This window comes from Plecotus auritus (genome assembly GCF_963455305.1).
Source record: "Plecotus auritus genome assembly, chromosome: 8".
Classification (NCBI taxonomy): Eukaryota; Metazoa; Chordata; class Mammalia; order Chiroptera; family Vespertilionidae; genus Plecotus; species Plecotus auritus.
This window is the reverse complement of record NC_137782.1, coordinates 12,320,234-12,344,147: the sequence shown is the minus strand read 5'-3', so window position 1 is coordinate 12,344,147 and position 23,914 is coordinate 12,320,234. Positions and strand designations below refer to the sequence as shown.

At 37.6% G+C, this 23,914-nt stretch overlaps 1 protein-coding gene across 4 annotated transcripts in view; it reads right to left on the bottom strand.

The window, feature by feature from the left end:
- Positions 1-15,599: 15,599 nt before the first annotated feature.
- The window catches only part of SMAD2 (SMAD family member 2), a 65,229-nt gene continuing 56,914 nt past the window's right edge, over positions 15,600-23,914 (bottom strand). For all 4 annotated transcript variants that reach the window (XM_080684450.1, XM_080684451.1, XM_080684452.1 and 1 more), the window contains 3 exons: positions 21,933-22,070; positions 21,614-21,758; positions 15,600-17,440 (listed from right to left, as the gene is read on the bottom strand). In XM_080684450.1, the coding sequence (XP_080540576.1) occupies positions 17,317-17,440; positions 21,614-21,758; positions 21,933-22,070 (407 nt within the window). In that variant the 3' untranslated portion in view covers positions 15,600-17,316. The remainder of the gene's footprint in view (positions 17,441-21,613; positions 21,759-21,932; positions 22,071-23,914) is intronic.

Below are 23,914 nucleotides of genomic sequence, written 5' to 3'. Positions count from 1 at the left end.
TAGACTCTCGATTCCAATAATTACAGGCTGTTGTTGTTCCTTGTGATTAAGCCCTGATCCCAGTGGTCGGCAAACTCATTAGTCAACAGAGTGGCAAACCGTGGCTTGCGAGCCGCAGTTTGCTGACCACTGCCCTAAGCCCTAAAGAGAGGAAACTTGGGATTTGATGTAAGGAGAGTCCTTTCATTGGGGAGAAAGTGGAATGATTTCTAGGACAGGAAGAGAGATTTAGGAAGAAAGAATAGGTTGTAAAGAACAGCTTTTACTGCACCTTCCTACCTCTTCGGGTCAAATCTCAGGTGTGGGCATAGTGGAGGGGTGAGGGGGACAGGGATGGGAATGAAGAGAGACAGAAATTGCATGCTGGGTTAATAACCTATTTCCTAGGCACAGCCTGAGAAAGGCTGTAAGTCACTCAGAAAAGTCCTGCCTGTGATCCAGAGGCATACCTATTACAGCATGAAGGCACTCACTCAGCTTTGGTAGAGGGAGATGTCAGAGAAAACACTAGGCTTCCCAAAGCTTGAGCAAGATGTTCAAGACACCTCTGAATTCCAACCTCCTCCCTTGTTGACACCCCTACCCCCAAGAGCCAAGCAGATAAATGGTTTGAAAGTTAGAGACCTTGAGACCAAAGGCAATGGCGGAGTTGTGGTTAGCAGCAGGCCAAGCTAACAAGTGAACAAAAGCCAAAGAACACTCACACCAACCAGCAGATTCAGCAAAGACGGTGGCCAATGAACAGAGACAGAGGATGGAACACCAGCAGCAGGACTGCCCAAGCATTGGAGAACCCACTTCCTGTCACCCAGAGATGACCTTTATTCATCCATCTGCTGGGTGCCATCTTAGGGAGGAAAACAGAAAGAGGCTTTGAAAAGTTGAGCATTTATTCCCAATAGGCCATTTGAAGCCCAGGATAGACTGAGTAAGAGAGTTATCTTCGATTGGCAAATTTAAAGCCATCCACCTCTTCCCACACCCCCAAAGCCAGATGGGGTTCATTAGAGCTTTTAAATTAATGATATGAAATGGAGAAACTGCAACTTATTTGAACAGGCTGAGTTTGTGTGGGAGGTGGGAAAAGAGAAGAACATTGATGGGGTAAGGTCTGAATGCCCACAGGGAACATGGTCTAAAGTAGTGGTGTGCTGGCTGACACTCCCCCTGGGCTTCCTAAAAATGCAGATCCCAGTGTTCTGATTCCAGACTCGCAAAATCATAAGGCCCCAGGAGAGGCCAGGGAAGCTGCATTTCAACAGCACTCCTTGTGACTCCCATTTGGAAACTACATGGCAACACTGGTACACGAATTTACCTTGAACAGAACATCATTTCCTCCAGGTCTGAGGGAAAAGTCAAGTGCAGTCCCCAAGGGTAACTACAATTGGAGAGGTGACTGCAGTAAAGTGGGGGGACAGAAAGTGAAGATGGCTGGTAAAACTTGGTCTCAACACACTTCACTGTTCAACAGAGATAGGAAGTAGCTATGCAGGTTGCAAGAAACTTTTTAAAAATATATATATATATATATTGATTCCCGAAAGGGAGAGGGAAAGACAGAAAAATCAATGAGAGAGCATCATTGATTGGCTGCTTTCTGTAGGCCTTCTACCATGGAAGCCTACAACGCTGGTATGTGCTCTGACCAGGAATCGAACACTGACCTCCTGGTTCATAGGTCAACGCTCAACCAGCCAGGCAGGGAACTTTGTCTTAGTTTTCCTGTTGTCTGTTAAAGCAGGAGTTACCGAGCCTATGTAGGCTGTAGGAATGGGCAAGTGGCAACAGAATGAAAATCTGAGAAGGAATAACTGACTGGAAGCATGTTAGAGGTCTTGCAGAGCTAGCTAGGGCTCAGAGCACATGACTTAGCCCTGACATAAGACAACTTTCCCTCTGCCACTGAACTGAGGTGAGGAGCTGGCAGTGAGAATGAAAATTTTGGAGTCACTGTGACAATAGCAGGGGGGTCACCTAAGAGGTCATCAAGACACATCTCACAGTGGGGCCTCTCAGAACCTGGAGGTAAGATCAGCTTCCTTTGAAAATTTTAGCTCCCATTCCACATTTAGTAAAGACAAAAATACCAATATACTTTTTTTTGTTAATCCTCACCTGACGTTATTTTTCCATTGATTTTTTAGAGTGGAAGGGTGGGGAGAGACAGAGAAAAACATAAATGTGAGAGAGACACATTGATTGGTTGCCTCCTGCATGAGAGCCTGCAACTGAGGTCTGTACCCTTGACCAGAATCAAACCCGGGACCCTTCAATCTGTGGGCCATAGCTCTATCTACTGAGCCAAACCAGCTAGGGTGCCACTATACTTTCTATGCTCATTGTATCTGAAAATTACTGCTAGCTGGTCAATAAAATTGCTTGGTTCTACTGCACACTTTTATTTTAGGACACTTTTATCAGACAAGACAAAAAAAAAGAAAAAACACGTTTGGTTCTAAATATACTAGTCAAAGTGTATACTCAATTTAGAATATATAAAAATCATGCATGAAAAGGATGTCTAAAATTTTTATATTTAATTGCAAACACCACATTTTAAGTAGACCAATACATCTTTTGTGTTGCTTAAAGCAGGTCAAGAGAAATTACATGTCCATTATGGCTTGCTGAATGGCTTAATGCATTTTAGAGATTTTTCTTAAGATTTGTAATAATTTTCTCTAACTGAAGGTGCTGTTAGAGAATCTCCAAATATTTCCTGATGAATATACATAAAAAGTAAAAGTAAAAAAATATTACACCAGTGGTTTTCTCTGGTTGTCATAATGTATATTTTTATTGGTGTTTTTGTATTTTACATAAATAGGCTTATTATAAAGTTTAAAAAATATTTTTAATAGTCCTATTCACTGGGCTGCCATTAAAAGACAAAATATTTTGTATATCTACATGAATGAGATAATCAAAATAAGCTATGTGACCATTAACGATGATTGTGGGGAAGAGGAGTCTGTTTAAAGATATATTCAGGGAGAAGTATATTCAGTTCTCTGGAAAAATGTGGTAAAAAACAGGCCCAAGAGATTGAAGGCTGAGGTCAACCCCACTTTCTAGGGCTGCCAAGCACAGCTGTCACCAGAGACGCTCACTTCCTAACTTCTTCCATTACAGAGATTCAGACTCTCCAGACAATTTTTTATTCTTGTCATATAGAAACAGGACACAGATAATTGTGGTGTTTCCCTTTTTAAAATTTGTGTCAGTTCTGACATACACGATCAACCAGATTACTGCTAAAGCATTATTATGGTAAAGCTTCCCTAGAGCACTCCATGCTTCTGAAAATGGCCAGCATGGAGTACAGCAGATAGATAACATCTCTGCACTTAAGAAAGCCCCGGAAAGGTTTGGGAAGTGGCATTCCTAACTATCACTGTTCATTATTAAAGGTTTTCTCTGGGAATGCTTCCTTTTACCGCATTTATGAGGTCGACTCTTCTAGGTCTGTACAAGCCTGGCTCAGGGCTTAGGGTGTTCATTCGGTCATGTGGTAATGGCCAGGTGCAATTGCAATGATGAACCTAGAGTAGACAAGAAGATACATTCCTTTGGATTTAACTCACCTTCACAGTGTATGTTAGAATAGGCTTCTATTCAATGCTCTATGAATTAAAAAACACTTGAAACAAATAGATCCCTGCCTAGGATCTCTTAGGCTTCTGCACATTTTCCACTCTTCACTGGTGAACAAATCCAACTGTCAACACAAAGCTTGGGCATGGTGGATTGATTGCATTTGGAGCCCCAATTCTTTTTTTTTTTTTAAATGGAGCCCCAATTCTTCACCCCTGTTGTACACGCCCCCCACCCCCACCCCCACCCGGACACACACACCCTTTGCCATTTAACTCCGAAGTGCCTTTCCACTCTGCACTTAGCCTCGTGGCTTGCTTCTGGGGAATGCTGGTGGGCAGAAGCATGAAAACCTGAGAAGGGGCTTGTGAGGTTGGACTCAGCTGCTGTTGCCCTCTGCCACCGCCATGAAAACATGTCTGGGCTAGCTAGGATGGAGGATGAGAAAAATGTGGAGTAGGGCTGAGTGGCTCCAGTCAAGGCCAACCCCTTTTGCAAGACTCCCGAGGCATGACTAGAAATACTGCCCAGAGCCGCCCTGCCTAAATCATTGCTCTCTTAAGCTGAGTGCATGTTCACTGATGCATACCACTGGATTTTGGTGGTTGCTATACATTACTTTTGTGGCAACAGAAAACTGCTACAGGTTTTTCATTTATTTGACATCTGAGTGTGACATCTCGCAACTTCTGAGAGGGAGATTTGGTAGTAAAGACCTTCACTATTAGCATCTCCTGACACTGTAGACACCAGATTCAGTCACCTGAGCACCTACGTTGTGCAAAGTACTCTCCCAAGGGCTCTCATTTAATGCCTCATAACCTCCCTCAAAAATAACTTCCTCATTTGGGGGAATGTGAGGAAATGAAAAACTTGAGGCAGAATGATCAAATGATATATCTAAAGTCATCATAAATTAGCAGAATCAGGGCCCAAACCAGAAGTCTGAGACCAGTTGCATTTTCCATTACATCAGAAATGATAACTAAGGTTTAAAACTAGCAGAATGTTATTCTGTCCGAAGTCATTAAAGACAGAAAAAAACTCATTTAAAGAAGGCAATTGATTTTAAAAAAAAGGAGGGGGGGCAAATAAGTTTTTATTCCATCATCCAAGATAACTGAAATATTTGACCATTACAGGACTGTTTTCAAGCATTCCAGTCTTAGCATTCTTGCTGCTTAAATAGCCTTTAAAATATTACTATTCCCAGTTGAAAAACACCCACACAACCAGAGACAAAATCATAGACAGACACTCCACCATTTCCCTGTTTTAAAGGATTTTATGTTCAATATCTCTCTTCAGCCAATCACTAATTATGTAAATTGTAAATTTCAAGATTCCCTGGTGGTGACACTAATTAGAAAAAGTACACCCATGCAAGTATAAATTAGAAATAGTGGATACACAAAATATGAACTTATTTTTATTTTTTTTCAATATATTTTTATTGATTTCAGAGAGGAAGGGAGAGGGGGGAAGAGAGAAACATTAATGAAGAGATAGAATCACTAATTGGCTGCCTCCTGCACACTCCCTACTGGGGATTGAGCCCACAAGCCGGGCACGTGCCCTTGACCGGAATCGAACCCGGGGCAGCCTTTTAGTCCGCAGGCCAATGCTCTACCCACTGAGCCAACCCAATTAGGGCTGAAGTTACTTTTAAAGGTGATTTTTTAAAAGAATGTCGAAACAAGCCAGATTCTTAGATATCTCTGCCTTTTATGATTTGGGCTCTAAAAAAGGTATAGAAACAAGTCAATTAAATATTCTGAGATAAGGCAGTATTCTAAGATTCTTTAATTGCTGGGGGGCTGTAGGAGGAAACTGGAAAAGAGGGAAGAAGCAGGACATAGAGGGAATGAAGTTGACATTTTGGCAAATGAAAATCAAACCATTCGAGATGTTATATCGGCATTGCTAGAAACTTTGTACTCCAAATTTAATTTACCAAATCTAGCTTGATTTTAAAGTATTTGATTTTACACTTATGTTAAATTTAAGCTGAGGATACTAGGACAGGAAAATAATGCTTTAAAGAGTAAACTTTTAGAGTAAAACATTTTGTCAGTAGTTATCATTTTAGAATTTACAAACTGAATTTTCTTTCCCTCAAATGTCTTTTATGCAGGTAACTTGTAGCAGAAAATTTCACCCTTCAACAATTTCAGAGCATAGCAAAAAAAAAAACAAAAACACACACACACACACACACACACACACACAAAACAAAAAACCCACAGTGGTTTGCAGGCTACTAATTCTGTTACAGATGAAAGCATTCAATTATCTAAGATTCAATTCCTTAGAAAATGTATTTGTTGATTGACCAAGCACATTTTTAAAACATAGTGATACCACATGCTATTATTCAAGATCTTAATTTAAAAGTTGGAAGTAGCTTGTGGTTCTTGGTAAAACAAAGACACTAATCTGTTTTGTTTTGCTTTCAATATAAAAAGGCCACCCTAAAATATTATTTCAAATATTAGGCTAGGCTTATTTAAATCTTCATTGTCCCAAACATACTTAAAAACTGCACACCATCACTTAAAAGTGGGCAATCATATGTATTAAAATATTATTTATATGGCATTTATATTTAAAATAGTGTGACCAAATATAGTTTAGAGATACGATCTCTCACGGAAAAAAACTTGTAACAAGATTCAAAATCAGAGTAAATTCTAATTTAAGTTCAAGATAGGAGGTCTCAATTGCTTGCTGTAGGGCAGTGTTAAGGTATCTGATCACTGCTACCTCACATCAGAAAAACTACATAAAAATTCTGCACAAAATTTCAGAGCTCTCTAGATTAATAATCTTGTTGTGAGCAAAAGTTTCACTTAACACACACACACATTTCAACTCCTTCCCTTCCCCCAGACCACCAGCCGACCCTTGGCCGGGGGTATGTCTGCTATTCTGTCCTGTGCTCTAGCTTGCCTGTTCAGCAGCAGTCTCACTGCAGACTGAAACCCAAGGTGTATCTGCGGCTTTTACCTCCTGGAAGTCTAGGCTCTATTATTAGATACGGGCTTCATGGTAGCATGTGGTTGTCAGTTTTATACTCACCACACACAGCAGTAGCTCAGGTCCATCATACAGACACATTCAGACTCACAAACAAGAGTTCTGTTCCAAGACCTCATTTTGACTGGCTTCAAATGTCCTCTCCATCTATCCCAATTCAATGCATCCTTGAAGACTGTTTTTAAATGGTATTTTGTCCATCTTCTTCCAGCACATCTTTCAGAAGCACCTTCTCTCCTTCCTCTGTGGTATCTTCCTTAAACTACTTGAAAAACTTTCGAAGTGACTTTATTTTCACATAGCATGAAGGAGGGTGCAGAGGCAGCCAACTAAACTTAGATTGTAAAAATTGGCAAATGCTTATCTCAAAGTATTCTATAACCAATAAGGTCATGTAGCTTGGACTGGAGCACAGTAACACATCTTGTAGCTTCTTAAAAGGGCACACTTTGTCTGTTTTGGCTTACCCCTGAACTTGTTACTCGTAAGTCTGATTCAATGTTCTTGCCTTCTATTAACGTGGTGGTCAAGTATTACGCCTTCCTATGTGCCAACTAGCATGACTTTTGCTTTCTTACCAATTTGATCAATTCAACAAATATTTCCATACCACTTTCACTGTAGAAAATAGCTATGATGTACCCCTTTTACATTTTCTTCTGAATTCCCTATATTTGTGAATTTAATTTTCAGGCTGGGCTCATCTTGTATATTTTGATAAAAAGAATGTCTCTTAAAAAGAAAGCTATACAACCTTATGGTATGACTATGTTCTTGAATAGCAAAAGAACCTGGTCTCAACCCTTTGGTGCTTAAAAAGACTGCATTGGAGTACATCTGTTTGATACTGACATGCCTGCTTCCCACGCTAAGGGGCTTCCAATCTGTTCTGAAACAAGGAGAAAAAAAGCATTTACCAATGAGGAGAAAGCCCAAACATACAACATAATACTTCTCCCCTACTCTTTAGCCTCTTGAGGAATGTGCCATTAGACACGAGGGTTGTTACAGAAACCTCCCCATGCAGATAACCAATGTCACAACAGGCAGATTGGCAGGATGCTCCCAGGCAGAGATGACAGTGGAAAAGAATCTCTGCTGGTGTGTCAACTGAAGTGATACTGTAAGTTCAATGTTGAAAGATTCCTTTCAGGTTACTTACAGAGGAATATGGTATAACAATTTAAACAGAATTTGTTTAAATGGGTTTCCCACCAATACAAATTTGTTGATGAAACAAGTGCTAATCCCTGAGCTGTTCAATGCCAAGTAGGGTAGTGTATTTTAGCTTTTGAGGTCCCTTTTGTTGCATCCTAAAGCATTATGTTCTAAATGGTTTGAAGAAAACAGTCTGCTAACCAGAAAATTATTGATTCATCCTAGGAACTGAGCTCCTGCAAGACAAAGGAAGTCTGATCTAAAAAGTCTTTTTAACTTTTTCAATTATTTCACGATGATAGAACTAATTATGACTACACTATTTCCCACCTAATATTTTTCAATGGAGTCTTTAAAAAATAACATTTGCATTTTTGCTAAGAGTACATTTTAAGAGCAAATGTGAATTTTACCTTCTATTCTGTTTACAGTAGTTGATCATTAATTTGGCACAAGCACACTCTGAAGTACACTAAAATGCATAACTTACTAGCACTGTGTGGGGGAGGTGCTGTGTATTTGGGGGGCATATTAAGCAATGCATATCTGTCTGCCAGGGGAGTGGAATTAATTTCATATATAATACCAAACTTAAAAAAAAAATATGTACTCTTAGTCAGACCTCCATTATGTGAAATACACACACAGAATTTTTTTGTTTCCATATAATTTAGGGCATGTACAGCAAAGTATAACCCCCTCTAAAAAAAAGTTCAATTTAAACCAAAACCAATTAAAAATTAGTCCCATAACAACATGGTAAGCAACTCAAAATGGCTTTTCGTTTTAATGCTAAGAAAAACTGAACTTTCAAAGGTGAAAGTACTGTTAACACAGGTAGAGAGCAAACAAGGTAAAAAGTGAAAGCATGTACAGACACACACACACACATATATAAAAATTGACCAGAAATCACAGAATACTTAATGTTTTCTTAAGGAGAACTATTTTTTTTGTACTTTAAATAGACTAAAATATTTGGTGTGGGTGGGGAGAAAGAAAATCAGTATTTCACAATTTTAAATTGAAAACCAGCTGTAATAAAGCCTCAGCTTATTGTTTAATTTTAAAAAATGGAACATCGTACTTTTGACAATCACAGGATTAAAGCTTACAAAGAATACATCTACCATCTACATCACAGTGCACAGAGAATGCAGTATCTGAAGACTACCGTAGGGAAATAAGAACAGACTCTGCATCCATCATATTGCATTACAAAATTAATGCCGTATTAGAAAAAAATCTCACCTCCCGTAGTCGGTGTTCTAGCTGGTAAGCACCTGAGGGGTAGGAGGCTATGAAACTGAGGGCACTGCTCAGTCTGGGTCAGGCTACCAGCTCGTTCACCTGCCAGTGGCTGATGCATTTAGTAATCTCAATACATTTATGGAAAATATATATAACACCACATTCTGGCTTTTTTAGCCGGAAAAGTCTGGGGAATGTAGAGGATAGAGTATCAAAGGCCATATTTTCCCTCAAGAGAGAAGAAATCCAACCAGTTTTCATTGTGAAAAATTTAAATTTCAGATTACATTAACCCCATCAAAATGTGACTTGTACTTAAATATACACACAGGATCTGTAGAACTTAGCTATCTAGTTGCCTCTTCTCTATCTTCATTAAACCACTAGTTACCTTCCTTGGATGTGTTAAGTGTTAGTCTCACTACCAACTGGTGTTAATAGCTATTGTTGTTAGAAATCTCACATTCCATCCATAGTAATAAGTGATTGAAGGACACATACTCAAGTATTGGAAATGTTGACAGACGCAGGGCAGCTGAATTGCATTATAACTATTACAGCCATTTATGGGACTGAGGGGAAATCACAAGAATACCTAGGGTGATCAGCTCCTGGGGTGCCTAGAACTTTCCTGGGTTTAGAATTGGAAGTGCCACATCCAGGGAACCCCAGACCCAGGCACACCAGGGCAAATGCTCACCCTAAAAATACCACTCACTCCTCCCTTGGTATCTCTAGAGAAAAGATAAAGTTTCAAGAGCATAAATCTACCTATGTGGGCATCAGCTCATAAATATTTTTAGAACACTTGCTAATGGCTAATTCCTAGGAGTCCATAAATGTCTTAAAGTTGTCAATTTTAAGAACAGTTGGTAGTACTTCAACACATTGTGAACAGTGCATAAAAGTTCATCCTTGCAAACTCTCTTCAGACAAATCCTCTAACAATTCTGTTTTTGTCCAGAATTATACAGTATTTTGCTGTATTTTTTTGAAATTTTCAGAGCTAAGTGAATAATCCAGTTTTATATGTCTTTTCACATTTTTTTAGGTGGAAGTACTTGTTGCCAACCATTTCCCACATTCTTGCTTCATATATTGAAAAGACTACCACCAAATGGAGATTATTTCCCTCAGACCCAAAGGCCCTAAATTATGTTACTTTTAACAGTGCTCCCTCCACCAGAGGGACTGGCCTTGGGGAGAAATGGCAAAAAGAATATTCTGAGATATGGAAGGTTTATTTTGCCTACAATGCTGTGATCTAGTTCAACAAGTACAGAACTGCTTTCATCTTAATCTCTGTAGTTTTTCTTGTTTTGCCCTCTTGTATAAAAATGGTTAGGTCACAGTTTCACTATCACTAATAAAAAGATACAAATATTTATGCCTTAAAGGTCATGGTCAAAAAAGCAAAAATGAAGCCTGAGGTAAAGGTGATCTAAGAAATGACCAATTTGGGTTCTGCATTTTGCCAAGAAATAGGACTTTAATGAAAGTGACAGGTATTTTCTTAGGGACTTATTCAGAAAAGGAAAATCTCTTTGGAAGAAAAGAGACTTTAGTAGGACTTCTTTTCCTACAGACAAATGTTTAGAACCAGCTCTATGCTGCAGTAATGTAAAGGGTAGAACTTAATATAGAACCAGAAATATGCCAAGTTCCCTAGTGACTAACATTGTAAACAGCCAAATGCTTTAAAGCCAGAGGGAGAAAGAACAGTAGAGTGTGAAATAGAAAATGTTATTTATACAATTCTAAAACTTTACTTTTTGTTCTTATATATCAATATATTGTGGATTTCATTATTCCATAAATTATCATCTTTTTATTAGAAATAGGAAGCAAATCCTTATCCCCAACTCAGAAAAGCAAACTGGAAAATTTGCAGAAATTAAGAACTTTTTATTTTTTTTCCCCTTGGAGGGTAGGAGAACATCATTTTTCAGGAATATTTTTGCAAGAAAAATCTAAAAGTCCTTTGTGTACAGTTAATGAATCCTTTTCACTCCCATTCTCAGTGGCATTATTCTTACAAGGGATCCTCCATCTCAACTACCGGTAAAATTTTGAGTCTATTATGAATCTCACGACAGCAAAGCAATTGATATTGAAATTAACTGGGGCTAATATACTCTAGTCAGATCCTCTGTGAATCAGAGACGACCGAAAGTACTTTGGAAAGTCCATTTCTGTTGGGCACAGGTAAGAAAATCAGGTCTGCAATCTTCTGGATCCCCCTAAATACAGGAGAACTTAATGTGGTAGTGGTACTTCCCAGAGTATCTTAAGCAACTATCTTATAACAAAGGGAAAAGAATTAAAGGCAGGGGGTGGGGAGCCACCATCTAACATTTTTTAAAAAGTTAACCCTAAATTAGTACCTCCCAGAGACCACTGAATGTACAATAATTTAATTAAGGGATATATAGCAGAGCTTTATTTGATGTTAATGAATTCGTTATGATTCTTAATTGTCATTGTACCTAAAAACGGTATACTAACTGAACCACCAAATTAGGACTCTGGCAGAATAAAAGTAATTACTCTGATGGTCTGTCCATGAAAGGAAAATGTCTGCAAGCAAATTAAGAACTTTCTAGTAAAGCAAGAGAAGCATTCAATATTTTAAAAATATATGCAGATAAATAATCCTTACGTTAAGGTTTCTGAGTGTACATGTATGTATATATAAATCCATACACACACATTATATAGTTTATTTCCTACTAAAAAGATTTAAGGCAGTTATTCTATCTATAAAGTTAGCTATAATATCCAAGATAAAACAGTTACTACTCGAGGAATTATGTGAACACGTTAGACAAGTTATAAAGGCCATCTAGATCTAGTATAGTTCCCATTTCCTGGCTGAGGCTACAAATACAGGAATTCCACACCCAGAAATCATTTGTCCCACAATCCCCATACATAAAACAAAGTAGTCTGAACAGTCAAAATATCCATGGAAAGCTTGAAAAGGAAGATATGAAAGAAACTCAATAATAGTATTCTGCCTGCCTTTAGAGACCACACACTATTGTCATTACTCTTGATTGTGCTAAATGCGACAATCCAATGTGCTCCAAGGTGGAAACGGCCAATATTGTAGGAAAAACATGGCCTGCGACTGCCAGAAAAGTTCATAAACCTAAACATAAGTTAAAATAGAACCTGACGACATGCTATTTGCTAGTCACAAAGACATTAAACTGAAGATAATTTCTCCCATCAAGTGATGGGCCAATTTGAACATCAACCTTCATAAAGAAATTAGAACCCTGGGTATGAATAGCACCATCCTTTTTGGTCTTTTGTCAAAGTCAAAGGAGAGAAACATTCTGATGTACGCTGATAAAACACAACTGGCAAGGAAGAGGGCAATCAGCAAAACCATTAGGGACATATCTCAAGAGAAGGGGAGAAAGAATAAAAGTCAGCTGATAAATATAAAGGATTTAGCAAAGTAAAAGCTCATGGCAGAATGAAAATGGGCAATAATTTGTTATGTCTAGACATCAATGCCTTAGATCAGAGTAAAATTTTAAAAAGATAGGGTGTTTCTATGTCCACAGACTACTAAGTTATCTAAAGAGATATGGGGTGTGGGGTGGGGGTGGTAATGGAGTGGGGCAAACTGTGAAACTGGAATGTTTGGTTATGAAAGCACATGAGACAAGTTTTAAGTAAAGATTGTCTTGTTTACTTTATATTCCACCATCAACCAGGAGGGTCCCTATTATTGAATGAATGTTCAAAGTAATTAGTTATTTTTAAAAAAGACAGAAATATCCTAAAAGCATATTTGGACAATTTTTGGAAGAGGTAGAGAAACCAACTGGGTATATACTCTTGTTTGATTTCAATTAGCAAGATACTAGACTGATTGTATTTCATCTTCAAAGTTTTAGTCTTGATGAAACTGACAATAAAGGTACAAATGAAGTGAAATTACAATAATATTAACAACAAAGGAGAAAATCTGACAATGTTTAAAAGACCAATGAATCAAGCAAAATTGGATATGGTTTAAGGTTAAAAAAAACACAACAATACCCCAGGCATTCACAACTTGCAAATATAAACTTAGAATACAGAATAAGAGTAAGAATACAGAATAAGAGTAAGAATACAGAATAAGACTATTTAGCTTTCAAGAAAAACTAGGCAGATTTTCTTCTTGTCAAGTGACAGGTCCCAAGAGAGAAAGTAACTTCCACAAGTCTAAGCTAAACTCAGCTTGACGATCAGGACCAAATCCCAGTTATCTTTTTATTACTCAACTAGAGGCCCAGTGCACAAAATTTGTGCAGGGGGGTGTCCCTCAGCCCGGTACTGCACCCTCTCCAATCCAGGACCTCTTGGGGGATGTCTGACTGCCGGTTTAGGCCCGATCCCACAGGTATATCCCTCTCGCAATCTGGAACTGCTGGCTCCTAACCGCTCACCTGCCTGATCACCCCTAACTGCCTCTGCTTGCCGGCCTGATCACCCCCTAACTGCCTCTGCTTGCTGATCTGATCATCCCCTAACTGGTCCCCTGCTGGCTTGGTTGCCCCCTAACTGCTCCCCTGCCAGCCTGGCCGCCCCTTACTGCTTCTGCCTCGGCCCCCGCCACTGTGACTTTGTCCGAAAGGATGACCGAAAGATGTCTGGTCTAATTAGCATATTACCCTTTTATTAGTATAGATGCCTATCACAGTGTCTAGGTAAAGAATAGGCATCATTAAATGTTTACTGAATAAATGTATACCATAATGTATAATTAGCATAATTAGTTCAAACCTAATCAGGAAAGTTCTTTAAAGTGGGATGAGAAATAAACACAGAATTACTCCAAAAAGTGGGCTGATATCCAGTTTTCTCTAATCTTAAACAGCATAAACTTTTCTAACTATTTCTTAAGCAATGAAACTTTTAAACAAATCTCTGTAGAACTCCAATATAGAATTGAAATGAAACTGCCACTGGTTAGACCAAAATCAGTGGGCATATCACCAGCCCTAAGGTGTCTCTATGGACTCAAATCCACTGTGAAAACCACCATTCACTTAAATGTGACAGACAGCATGGTCCTTCAATTCTCACTTTGTTGAGTTGAAGAAATTACTAGCAATGTGAAGAAGTTCTAAATGATGTTGCTAATTTAAAGAAAGACAAAATTCAACAAAGAAGAGATTTCACCATGAAGAATGAAAACAGTCCCTATAAAGGGGGAAAAAAAGAAAGGGTCCATGTTAAGAGGCCACTGTAGATAATACAGAATGCAAAAACAGGATCCCATTAAAAAGCAAATATGGGAAAAAGCTGATGGTTGGGATTACTACTTGGGCACTGCAGATGCTCTTTGGTTAAAATATTCTAAGAAATTTGAATTGTGAACAGCCCAAGAAACTGCTGTATATATGGGGGGTACCTGAATATGAAGAAGAGAAGCAGATAAACAAATGCCTTTTGGGTTCAATATCTTGAAAAAAACTTTAGGGAGGTATTGCTTAAAAACATCTGTATCACTAATGTACATGGGATAATTTTGCCTTTCTGATAACTATAGTTGTCCCCCTTTATCTGCTGATTTGCTTTCTGTGGTTTCAGTTACTCCTGATCAACCATGGTCTGGAAAATTTCAGAAATAAACAATGTATAAGTAAAAAACAAACATGACCATGACCATTAAATATATTCACAAAAATGTAGTCACCACCATGAAGCCAACTGCTCGACAGGCATAATTGCTCAATACAACAGGTGCCTCCTAAGAGTTGAGTCCCAGCTTCCGGTGGCATAGAACTCCATTGCAACTGGAGCTGAGCTCCATATTGGCATGCTGTGATTGGCACTGCTTTACTTAACGTATCAATGCAAGAGTGACTGCCAAGACCTTCCACCAGTTTCCAAGTTATTCTCTGTCCCCAGAACTGCTCCCAAGTTCTCAATAAACACCTGCAAAGGGCAGAGACTCCCCTGTTATCTCCAGCAGATCTGCGGTGGTAATAAGTGGGACTTTTACACAAATCACAAGATGTCCTGTAGAAGTAGTAATTAGTGAGCAGCAAGAAGTCTGGAAGCAAACAGCCAGACACCACAATGGTGAAAACTTGCCCAAGGCCGATTTAAAGAAGGCGTTGTTAAATGGTATGACAAATGATGAACTTTACAGCAAGGGCTTGACGAAGAAGAAATATTACTGAGAATGATACAGTCTATCACAAAATAAGGCCACCTTCAACTATTATAAATTGTAGAACCATTCTGATCCTCAAGTTTGGATCTGTGTAGAGGTGTTCATATAAAGCATTCATAACTAATGAGTTTTCTCTAAAATGAGCCTTTGCATATCATGCCATTCTCTTTGCCAGTAATGCCTATTTGCTCCTTTCTCACGCCAAGTGTTAGTGCAAGCAACACTTCCTTAGAGAAGCCTTCCCTCTGTACTCGATCACCCTATTTATTTCCTTCACAGACAAAAAAGCTGACAAAGGGTTATAGTGTTCAACTTTACCCAAAAGCTAAGAAGGTTCCTGGCACATATAACAGGTGAGCAATAAATATTTGTTGAATGAGTAAAAATTTACTACACGTTTACAAGAATACATGCATGTACACACAAATATTTGAAAATGAGGAATACTTAACAGAAAACAACCAAATGCTGAAAGTACTGAAAATGACACCTGTAGAAACAGGTGACTGTGGTTTCAAAAAACAAGTACTTAAGATATTTATCCTAAAAATATAAAAATTTACTAGAAGGGGACTAGGAGTGGTTATTTTTCATTTCTACTGAGATGCAAACAAGTAATGTTTAAACAGCAATAACTTCACATTAGACCTAAGAGTTACTTGCTGCAGAATGAACTACCCACAGAGCTTCTGCTCCTCTTACTGCAGAGCATAAAGTGTGGTCGATTCTAGGTACAAACGTATATTCAGTTTTAGTTAAGAACAGCTCAGACTGTAGGTGATTATAAGCTTAAAAAGTTGCTAGACTGCTTCTCCCCAAATTTTTAAAATTCTACATTAATAATTATGTAAAATAAGAGATTTTATAAATTGAATACAACATATTTTAAAGACAGATGGCCCTTATCTGCTGACCACACCTCAGCATCACTTTTCTCGGTATTCTGCAGGTGCAATTACATTTACAAAAGGTCCATTCATAAAACAATCTGGTAACTAAATCAAGTGAAACTCAAATCAAAGAGCACTAGGTCTGCTGTTGAAACATTTAAAATACCTTTTTAAAAAAGTGTTTACATCTATAGATTGGCTTTAAAAAAAGGATAAATGGAATAATTGTAGCATATCCCTGAAATTAATTAAACTGCCACCTATGTATTTTTTATGAGGTGTAAGGATAAATTAATAGACTGCTAGGTCACACAAGTCAAGTATTATCTGTTGAAATGTGTAAGACAAAGCAACTTACTCCATATGCATTCTTACTGTACCCCAGAAGTGACTGGTGCTGGCACTATCAGTGCAACCATTACTGGTGATGGATGGCATGCTATTCTGTTTTTGTGTCAGAACAAAAGTAGGAATGGAGAAGAGGTTTGAAAAGATTTTCTGCAAGGCTTTGTTATAGAAATTTAGCAGTAAACAAACAAACCAACCAACAAGAACAAATGTTTAAAGACCCACTGAACACATTAAGGTCAAGGTTTCAAAAGTTAATCCACTTTTCTTCCCCCAAGAGTTTATTTTTGGTAAAAGGCAGAAAAATTAGTTTTTCTATAAGGGAAATCTGCTTCTAAATGATACTTTGAAAATCTTGATATATATTATATATTAAAAAAGACACACAAAAATAACGAAGAGGTGGGAATAACAGATTAGGTACTGTAACTTTATAAAAGCTTGCCTAAATCAAGAAGCAGCACACACACACCTAATTTATGCAAACTAAAAATGTATATAAACAGCACAATACTGTGATACTGGATCATGATACATTACCTGTACACATAACTACTACTGATATTAATAAGCCTTTGGGACACTCAATTTTATGCCCAACAAGACATCAGTAAGTCTTTAAAATCTTCTCTTCCTCCTTTATGGGAGGGTATTTCTAGACACTAATTTTCCCATCTAATATTCGAATATAGGAAACGGATTCCACAAGGTGCTTTAATTGATGAGACCTCAAGTGCTGTTTTCTTGGTTGAATTTTTGGATACAAACAGTCCATGGGGACCACACACAAATACTATGACAGAAGAGTTGTTACAGTAAGTCTTTTGATGGGACTGGACTGGTGATGGAACTTTATGACATGCTTGAGCAACGCACTGAAGGGGATCCCATCTGAGTTAATACTTTGTCCAACCACTGTAGAGGTCCATTCAGATGAAGTTCAATCCAGCAAGGAGTGCTTGTTACCGTCTGCCTTCTGTTTAAGAGAATACAAGCAAATAATTATGAAGTTAAGAGAACATGACTATGTTTAGTTACATGCAATAAGAATTTAGATAAAGTAAAAAGTTGTATATACTGAAACCTAAATTCTTTTGAACAAGTTTGAATATCTAATTATTTTGAAAACTGCTTAATCCTCAAAGTCTAACAAAGTATTCCCAATGACATTTTTCTTTTAAAAAGATTTATAAAAAACATTCTTTTCCCCTTAAATTAAAATTAGTAGGGTGACCTTATTATTTACCATCCAAAATGGGACACCTTTATGAGGGAATGTAGTCACTATTAATAATCATGCCAGGGCAAGAGACGTAAACCAGGACTGTCCCATGCTAACAGGAATATATAGTTACCCTACTTATTTAACAACTACAGAATAGAATATATTCAAATACCAAATGAAGTCTAAATGGAACAGGGTTAAAGTATACCAAAACAAAATTCTGACCCAAGCTTATCACAAAATGTTAAGAGTTATAGTAATTCTACTTTCCTGGACAAAGCCAATGCTATCCCTTTTAGCAACATCATGCAGACTTTTAATAAGAAACATCCTTACTACTTCAATAAAAAGGGCTATTGTCTGGGAATCATAAATTGTTCAATGACATCCTGTCATTTCCATGTACTGATTTCAGTTGTTTTATTTAATATACAAGTCAGTAAATCTGCTTGCTTCTTTGTGACAGCCCTACAAACATGAGAAAAGGCTATTATCAACATTTCGCCTCCAAGCAACACATGCTCAATATATTAAAACTGTATTTCAAGGGATGTGGTTTTTTGTAGCAGAGGGTCTCAGTGCCCCATTACGCCCTTCAGATTTTTCAGTGTTCTCTAGACTAGCGGTCGCCAACCTTTCGGACCTCACGACCACCACTGGTCCATGGACCACGGGTTGGCGACCGCTGCTCTAGACATCTTCCAACTGCAGGTGTCTGCACTTATCTGCCTGAGAACTTCTTGGCTCTGTCCACATGTGTAGCAGACTAGAAGTGCCAGGAAATTAATATCCCCAGGAGCAGCCTTCAAGCAATGACAAAGGAATTGGCATTTAAATGTTGTTTCCTTTCCCTCTGGGTGGGATAATTCTGAATGTTCTTTACCATTTTCCAAGGTTTCCCTCAGGGAATAAACTAGTGACCCACCCGCTATAGTAGATGGATTAATAATGATACTGGCTGCCTTCCCTCCCCTACCTCACTTCCAACTTCCTCCTTCCTTACCAGTGTTTCCTCCATTTCCTGAACAGACTCTTTGCACTTGAATCCTTGTCTCAGTGTCTGAGACAAATACTAATACATTCCTAAAATATGACACACAAAACACAACAGTCCAAAGCTGATCTGTATAGACTCACTGCCTTGTTTTTTAAAAAATTATTATTATTATTTTATTGATTTCAGAGAGGAAGGGAAAGGGAGAGATGATAGGAACATCACTGATCGGTTGCCTCCTGCACGCCCCCTACTGGGGATCCAGCCCGCAACCTGGGCATGTGCCCTTGACTGGAATTGAACCTGGGACCCTTCAGTCTACAGACCTATGCTCTATTCACTGAGCCAAACCCTCATTGCCTTGTTTTGATTTAGATACTATGTCTACTAATATCTATGCAGCTTAAAATTGCACAAGCACACTTTACAAATTGCCATGAGATATAGGCAAGATTGACCCTTTCTCATCTTCCCCTCCATTCTTTTTGTTTTGTTCTTCACACAGTTTCTATTGCCTTTCATCTCTCCATTGGATCATACCTTTGGCAGCCATATTGCCAAAATCTCCTTTAATTTTGATTTTGCTATGTGCTGAAGTTTGGATTTTTGCTGAAGTCTGATGTTTTTTCCCAGTTTGTTTTCCATCTGATCATTTCATTACTACATTAGTTTAACCTTCAGGAAAAAATTCTTAATCTAGGTCACTGAAGGGTAGAAATAAGTTTAAGAAGACTGTCACTATACCTATTCGGGCACAAAATTGCACTTGAGGCATTTTTCATCCCCCTACCTGTTTAGTTACTCCAGTACTGATTCACTTATTTCTCAATAAAATATGAATTCCTTACACATCTATATTTCCTTTTTACTGTATTCCTGACTTTATGCTGGAAATCGAGCTGGCATTAAAGAAATGAAAAAACTGTTTTTAGAAGTCCAACCGTTAAAACTACCTCCTCAGTTCCAAAGTCATTAAAAATAAAAGATTCCTGGTAACTAACCACAGTTCACAAATACATGGGTATTTTGATTTGTAAATTTCAAGAAAGCTTAATTATCCAAGTAGATGTACCTGACTCTACACTCATAAAACCATACTGTATATTATTGCTTCTCATAATTACAGATTTTAAATGATCTCTAGGTTATAGAATGGCAGTCCACAGTAAATGAAGGGCAGTATCTCTCTCTCCCAATTAAAACTGCTTTTAGTGGAAGACCTATAATCTATTTCCCTAATCCAGTGGTCGGCAAACCGCGGCTCGTGAGCCACATGTGGCTCTTTGGCCCCTTGAGTGTGGCTCTTCCACAAAATACCACGTGCGGGCACGCACGTACAGTGAGATTGAAACTTCGTGGCCCCTGCACAGAAGTCGGTTTTCGGCCTGGGCGAGTCTATTTTGAAGAAGTGGCATTAGAACACTCAAGGGGCCAAAGAGCCGCGGTTTGCCGACCACTGCCCTAATCTATTCAGTTCATATTTAATTCAACTGATTTTCTACCATGTTCTGCAATATTCTAATCATTTGAAAGGGAAAAAAAGGTCTGACCTGAAAACATCATATCAGATAGCACTATTTGAATCTAATTTTAGTATCAACTCAGATCAATTCAAGTCCAAAGGAAAAAAAGGAATTCAGCAGTCCTTAGAGGTATCACATCTCAAAAGGGAAATAGTTAAAGCAAAGAGAACTACAGCAAAGTCACAAAATGAATTATTCTACTAATATAACTAGGACAAAATAGTGAGAAGTCTTCATTCTAGGATATAAAAATACAGCACAGAATATATTTTTATGGAAGTATATAACCAACAGACCTCAAATCTAACCACCTCACACAACTTAAGATCAGAAATCAAGTCCAAATGAAATGAAATAAATTCTGAAGAAGGGCCCAAACTGCGGAATTCTATTGCTATACTATATGAACATCTTCTTAAGTAGACATTCAAAGAATAAGCAAATGCCCTGGAGAAAGGTCAAGTATTTTACTTATAATTCCATTCTTTAATATGCTGAGAAAGTCTTCCTTTTCTTTGATGTGGAATCCAATCTATTGTAATCTATCTTACCCATTGATGACAAATGTGCTTTTATAAAACTCAATTACGTAACTGGTACCACTCTGTTTAGAGAAGAGGGTAAGAGTCAAGGAGAGCTTCCCTCAAGTCCTATCTCCACCACTTACAACGTGTCCTTGGGCAAATGATCAAATCTCTCCTAAGCCTATTTCCAAATAAGTATTAGTCTGAACCATTTTTTTTTTTTTTTTACAAAGACTGCAACCTCATAAAGAAGAGATAGTAACAGAAATTCTTAGTAATGTTGAAAGACATGAGATACTACATTTAAAACAAGCACAGTGCCTGACACCTAATAAGTACCCCCTTCTATTACTGAATCAAGTTCCAACTCTTGACTTTATATTCAGGAGGTCTAAACTTATTTGTCCAGACTTCTTCTTCTTCTGTATTTTCTATACACTCCAGGCAAACTGAACTGCTACTTTATTGCCAGAAGCACCATCTGCCACACCCTCATAGCTATTACTACTAAAATACTGTACATCTCTTAGAATGTACATGATCTCCATCATGTCTACCAGAAGTGTTCACTGAGCCCCAGTGAAAACACACCTCCTTCTATGAACTGACATAATCCTTCCTTTACACTTTATGGTATTTAACAATCTGTATTATGTTATAGTGAATGTCTATACATGTTTCAATCCTATCTTTTATAATGCCAGCAACACAAATTCACTATATTTTGAATCTAGAGGCCTCCGACTTTCTTTTATTTCACATAAAGATCTACTGACTCCATAACCTCAATGAAAACAGATACATGTGAACTCCAGACTGTGCAAAGAATGCAGGGAAGAAAGGAATTATGTGGAAACTTGACAACTGAATATGTATTTCATACCGGTATTCTGCTCCCCAACCTTTCACAAAACTCATTCTTATGGTGCACATTCTAGTTAGCTGATACACGGCTTCAAAACCCTGATTCACAGACTGAGCCAGAAGAGCAGCAAATTCCTGGTTGTTGAAGATCTTCAGATTACAGCCTATGATGGAAAAAAGTAAAAAAATAATAATAATTGTGTAAAAAGAGTACCATAGTAAGAAAATAGCTTTAAAAGGGCTACACATATTAGAATACAAGCATGCAAATCATCTCCTGATTCCTAAAATTAACAACAACCAGAAAAGAAGGTTTATTCACATTGTTGTATCCATACCTGGTGGAATTTTACACACTGTTGCAGGGTGCCAGCCGTATCTCTGATTACAATTGGGGCTCTGCACAAAGATTGCGCTATCACTTAGGCACTCAGCAAAAACTTCCCCACCTATGTAATATAAACGCACTCCTCTTCCTAAAACAAAATACATATGGGATTAGTTTTATAGCATCTACTATTTCAGCATGACTTTGAAAGAGTCTTCTGGAGAAATACTAAAATAATATAAGATACTTAGATGACATTTTCCATAGTTATGCTTTTCTGAAGTTTAACTTTGAAACATGCTACAATATATTTTCCCAAATATTTCTCAACAATTGTTTTATTGATTTGCAAAAATAATACATGCTTAGCAAAACTATTTAAACAATGTAGAAAAGTACACAGATAGTATTATAAAAAACTTCATACCAATTATGTATTTTAAAATTAAGTAAAAGAAATTGAGTTAATTTTGAAGGAATTAACTAATGTTTGGAGAAATATACCTTCATTATAATACATAGTATTTCTTTAAAGAGCCCACTAAAGTTAAGAAAAAAAAGTAGTAAAAATGATCAAGCCCTGGCTGGTGTGGCTCAGTTGGTGGAGCATCGTCCTGTACACACCAAATCACTGGTTCGGTCCCTGGTCTGGGTGCATACGAGAGGAAACCAATCAATGTTTCTCTCTCACATCAATGTTTCTCTCTTCCTCTCTCTAAAAATCAATAATAAAAAAAAAAACATTTAAAAAAATTACCTTGAGTTTATTTTTGGTGGGCCTGACTTAATCAGGTGATACCCTTAAAAGAGATTGGGCTGTCCCTGGTGAAAATGATTCAAAGTTTGAGAGACGGTCAACACAAGGGACTTTCCAGTGGGGACTATGAATGCAAGTCCACCTGGCAAGGAATGTAGGTGGACTCTAGATGCTGACAGCAGCCACTAGCTGTCAGTCTGCAGGAAATGAGGACCTCGGTACTATAAGTTCAAGGAAGTGAACTCTGCAACAATTATGTGGTTGGACAAGGACGTCAAGCTCCAGATGAGAAGGCAGTTCAGATGACACCTTGATTCCCCTTGTGAGACCCTGAGGATACTCCTAAGCCATGCCTGGAGTTCTGACCCATAGAAACTGTGAGATGATAAATTTGTGTTATTTCAGACTGGTCAGTGTATGGTAGTATGCCATACAATTAAAAAAAACACACAAAACTCCCCCACAAAGCTAATAAAAGAACCAACAAACCATATTTAATATACAGATACAAAATCTGGTGCCCTGTTCTCTTATAACTACAGAATATGTGTTTAAAAATAATAATTTACTTGACCATCAGGGAAACATTAAGTCTAAGAAGTAAAGATATTTTCAGGCTATATCCTCTGATCAAAAACACTTAATAAACTAGAAATCAAAAGTTCAAAAAGAATATTTTAAAGTAGGGTGGATATGCAGAGGCCTTCCTCACCTACAAGACACCTTGGTATCCTAACAAGATATGCAAAATTTTAAAAATCAAGCAAGATTTGAGGAATTCCACATGAAGCCAAATAAGAGACCTCTTAAACCCCTAATACTCTACAGTATCACACTCACTCTTCAGTGATCAGAATCATTTATCATAGGAGGTGACTGTTCATTAAATGGAAACAGAAGAAAACAATTGTTATTTTAAGGTAATAAGAACTATGGTCAGTTATATCAGTGGTGTTCAAACATTATTTTTACATTAGTAAAAAGGAAATATTGAAGAACCCCAAAGAGATTTACATCTATAGAAACTTACCATACTAGACATTAAAACTAAGATTTAAAAAATGTATTCACTTAAAATAAAAAAAACTCAACATATTAACATAAATAACGTTTGTTTAAAGAAGTAACCTTTCCAAAGTAAAAAAAAAAAAAAAAAAAGTTCTCAGAGTAGCAATGTATTTTTGCAAATCTCTTTAATGTCTAATTTAACAGAAGAGCGCTGGATTCTCTTCAAT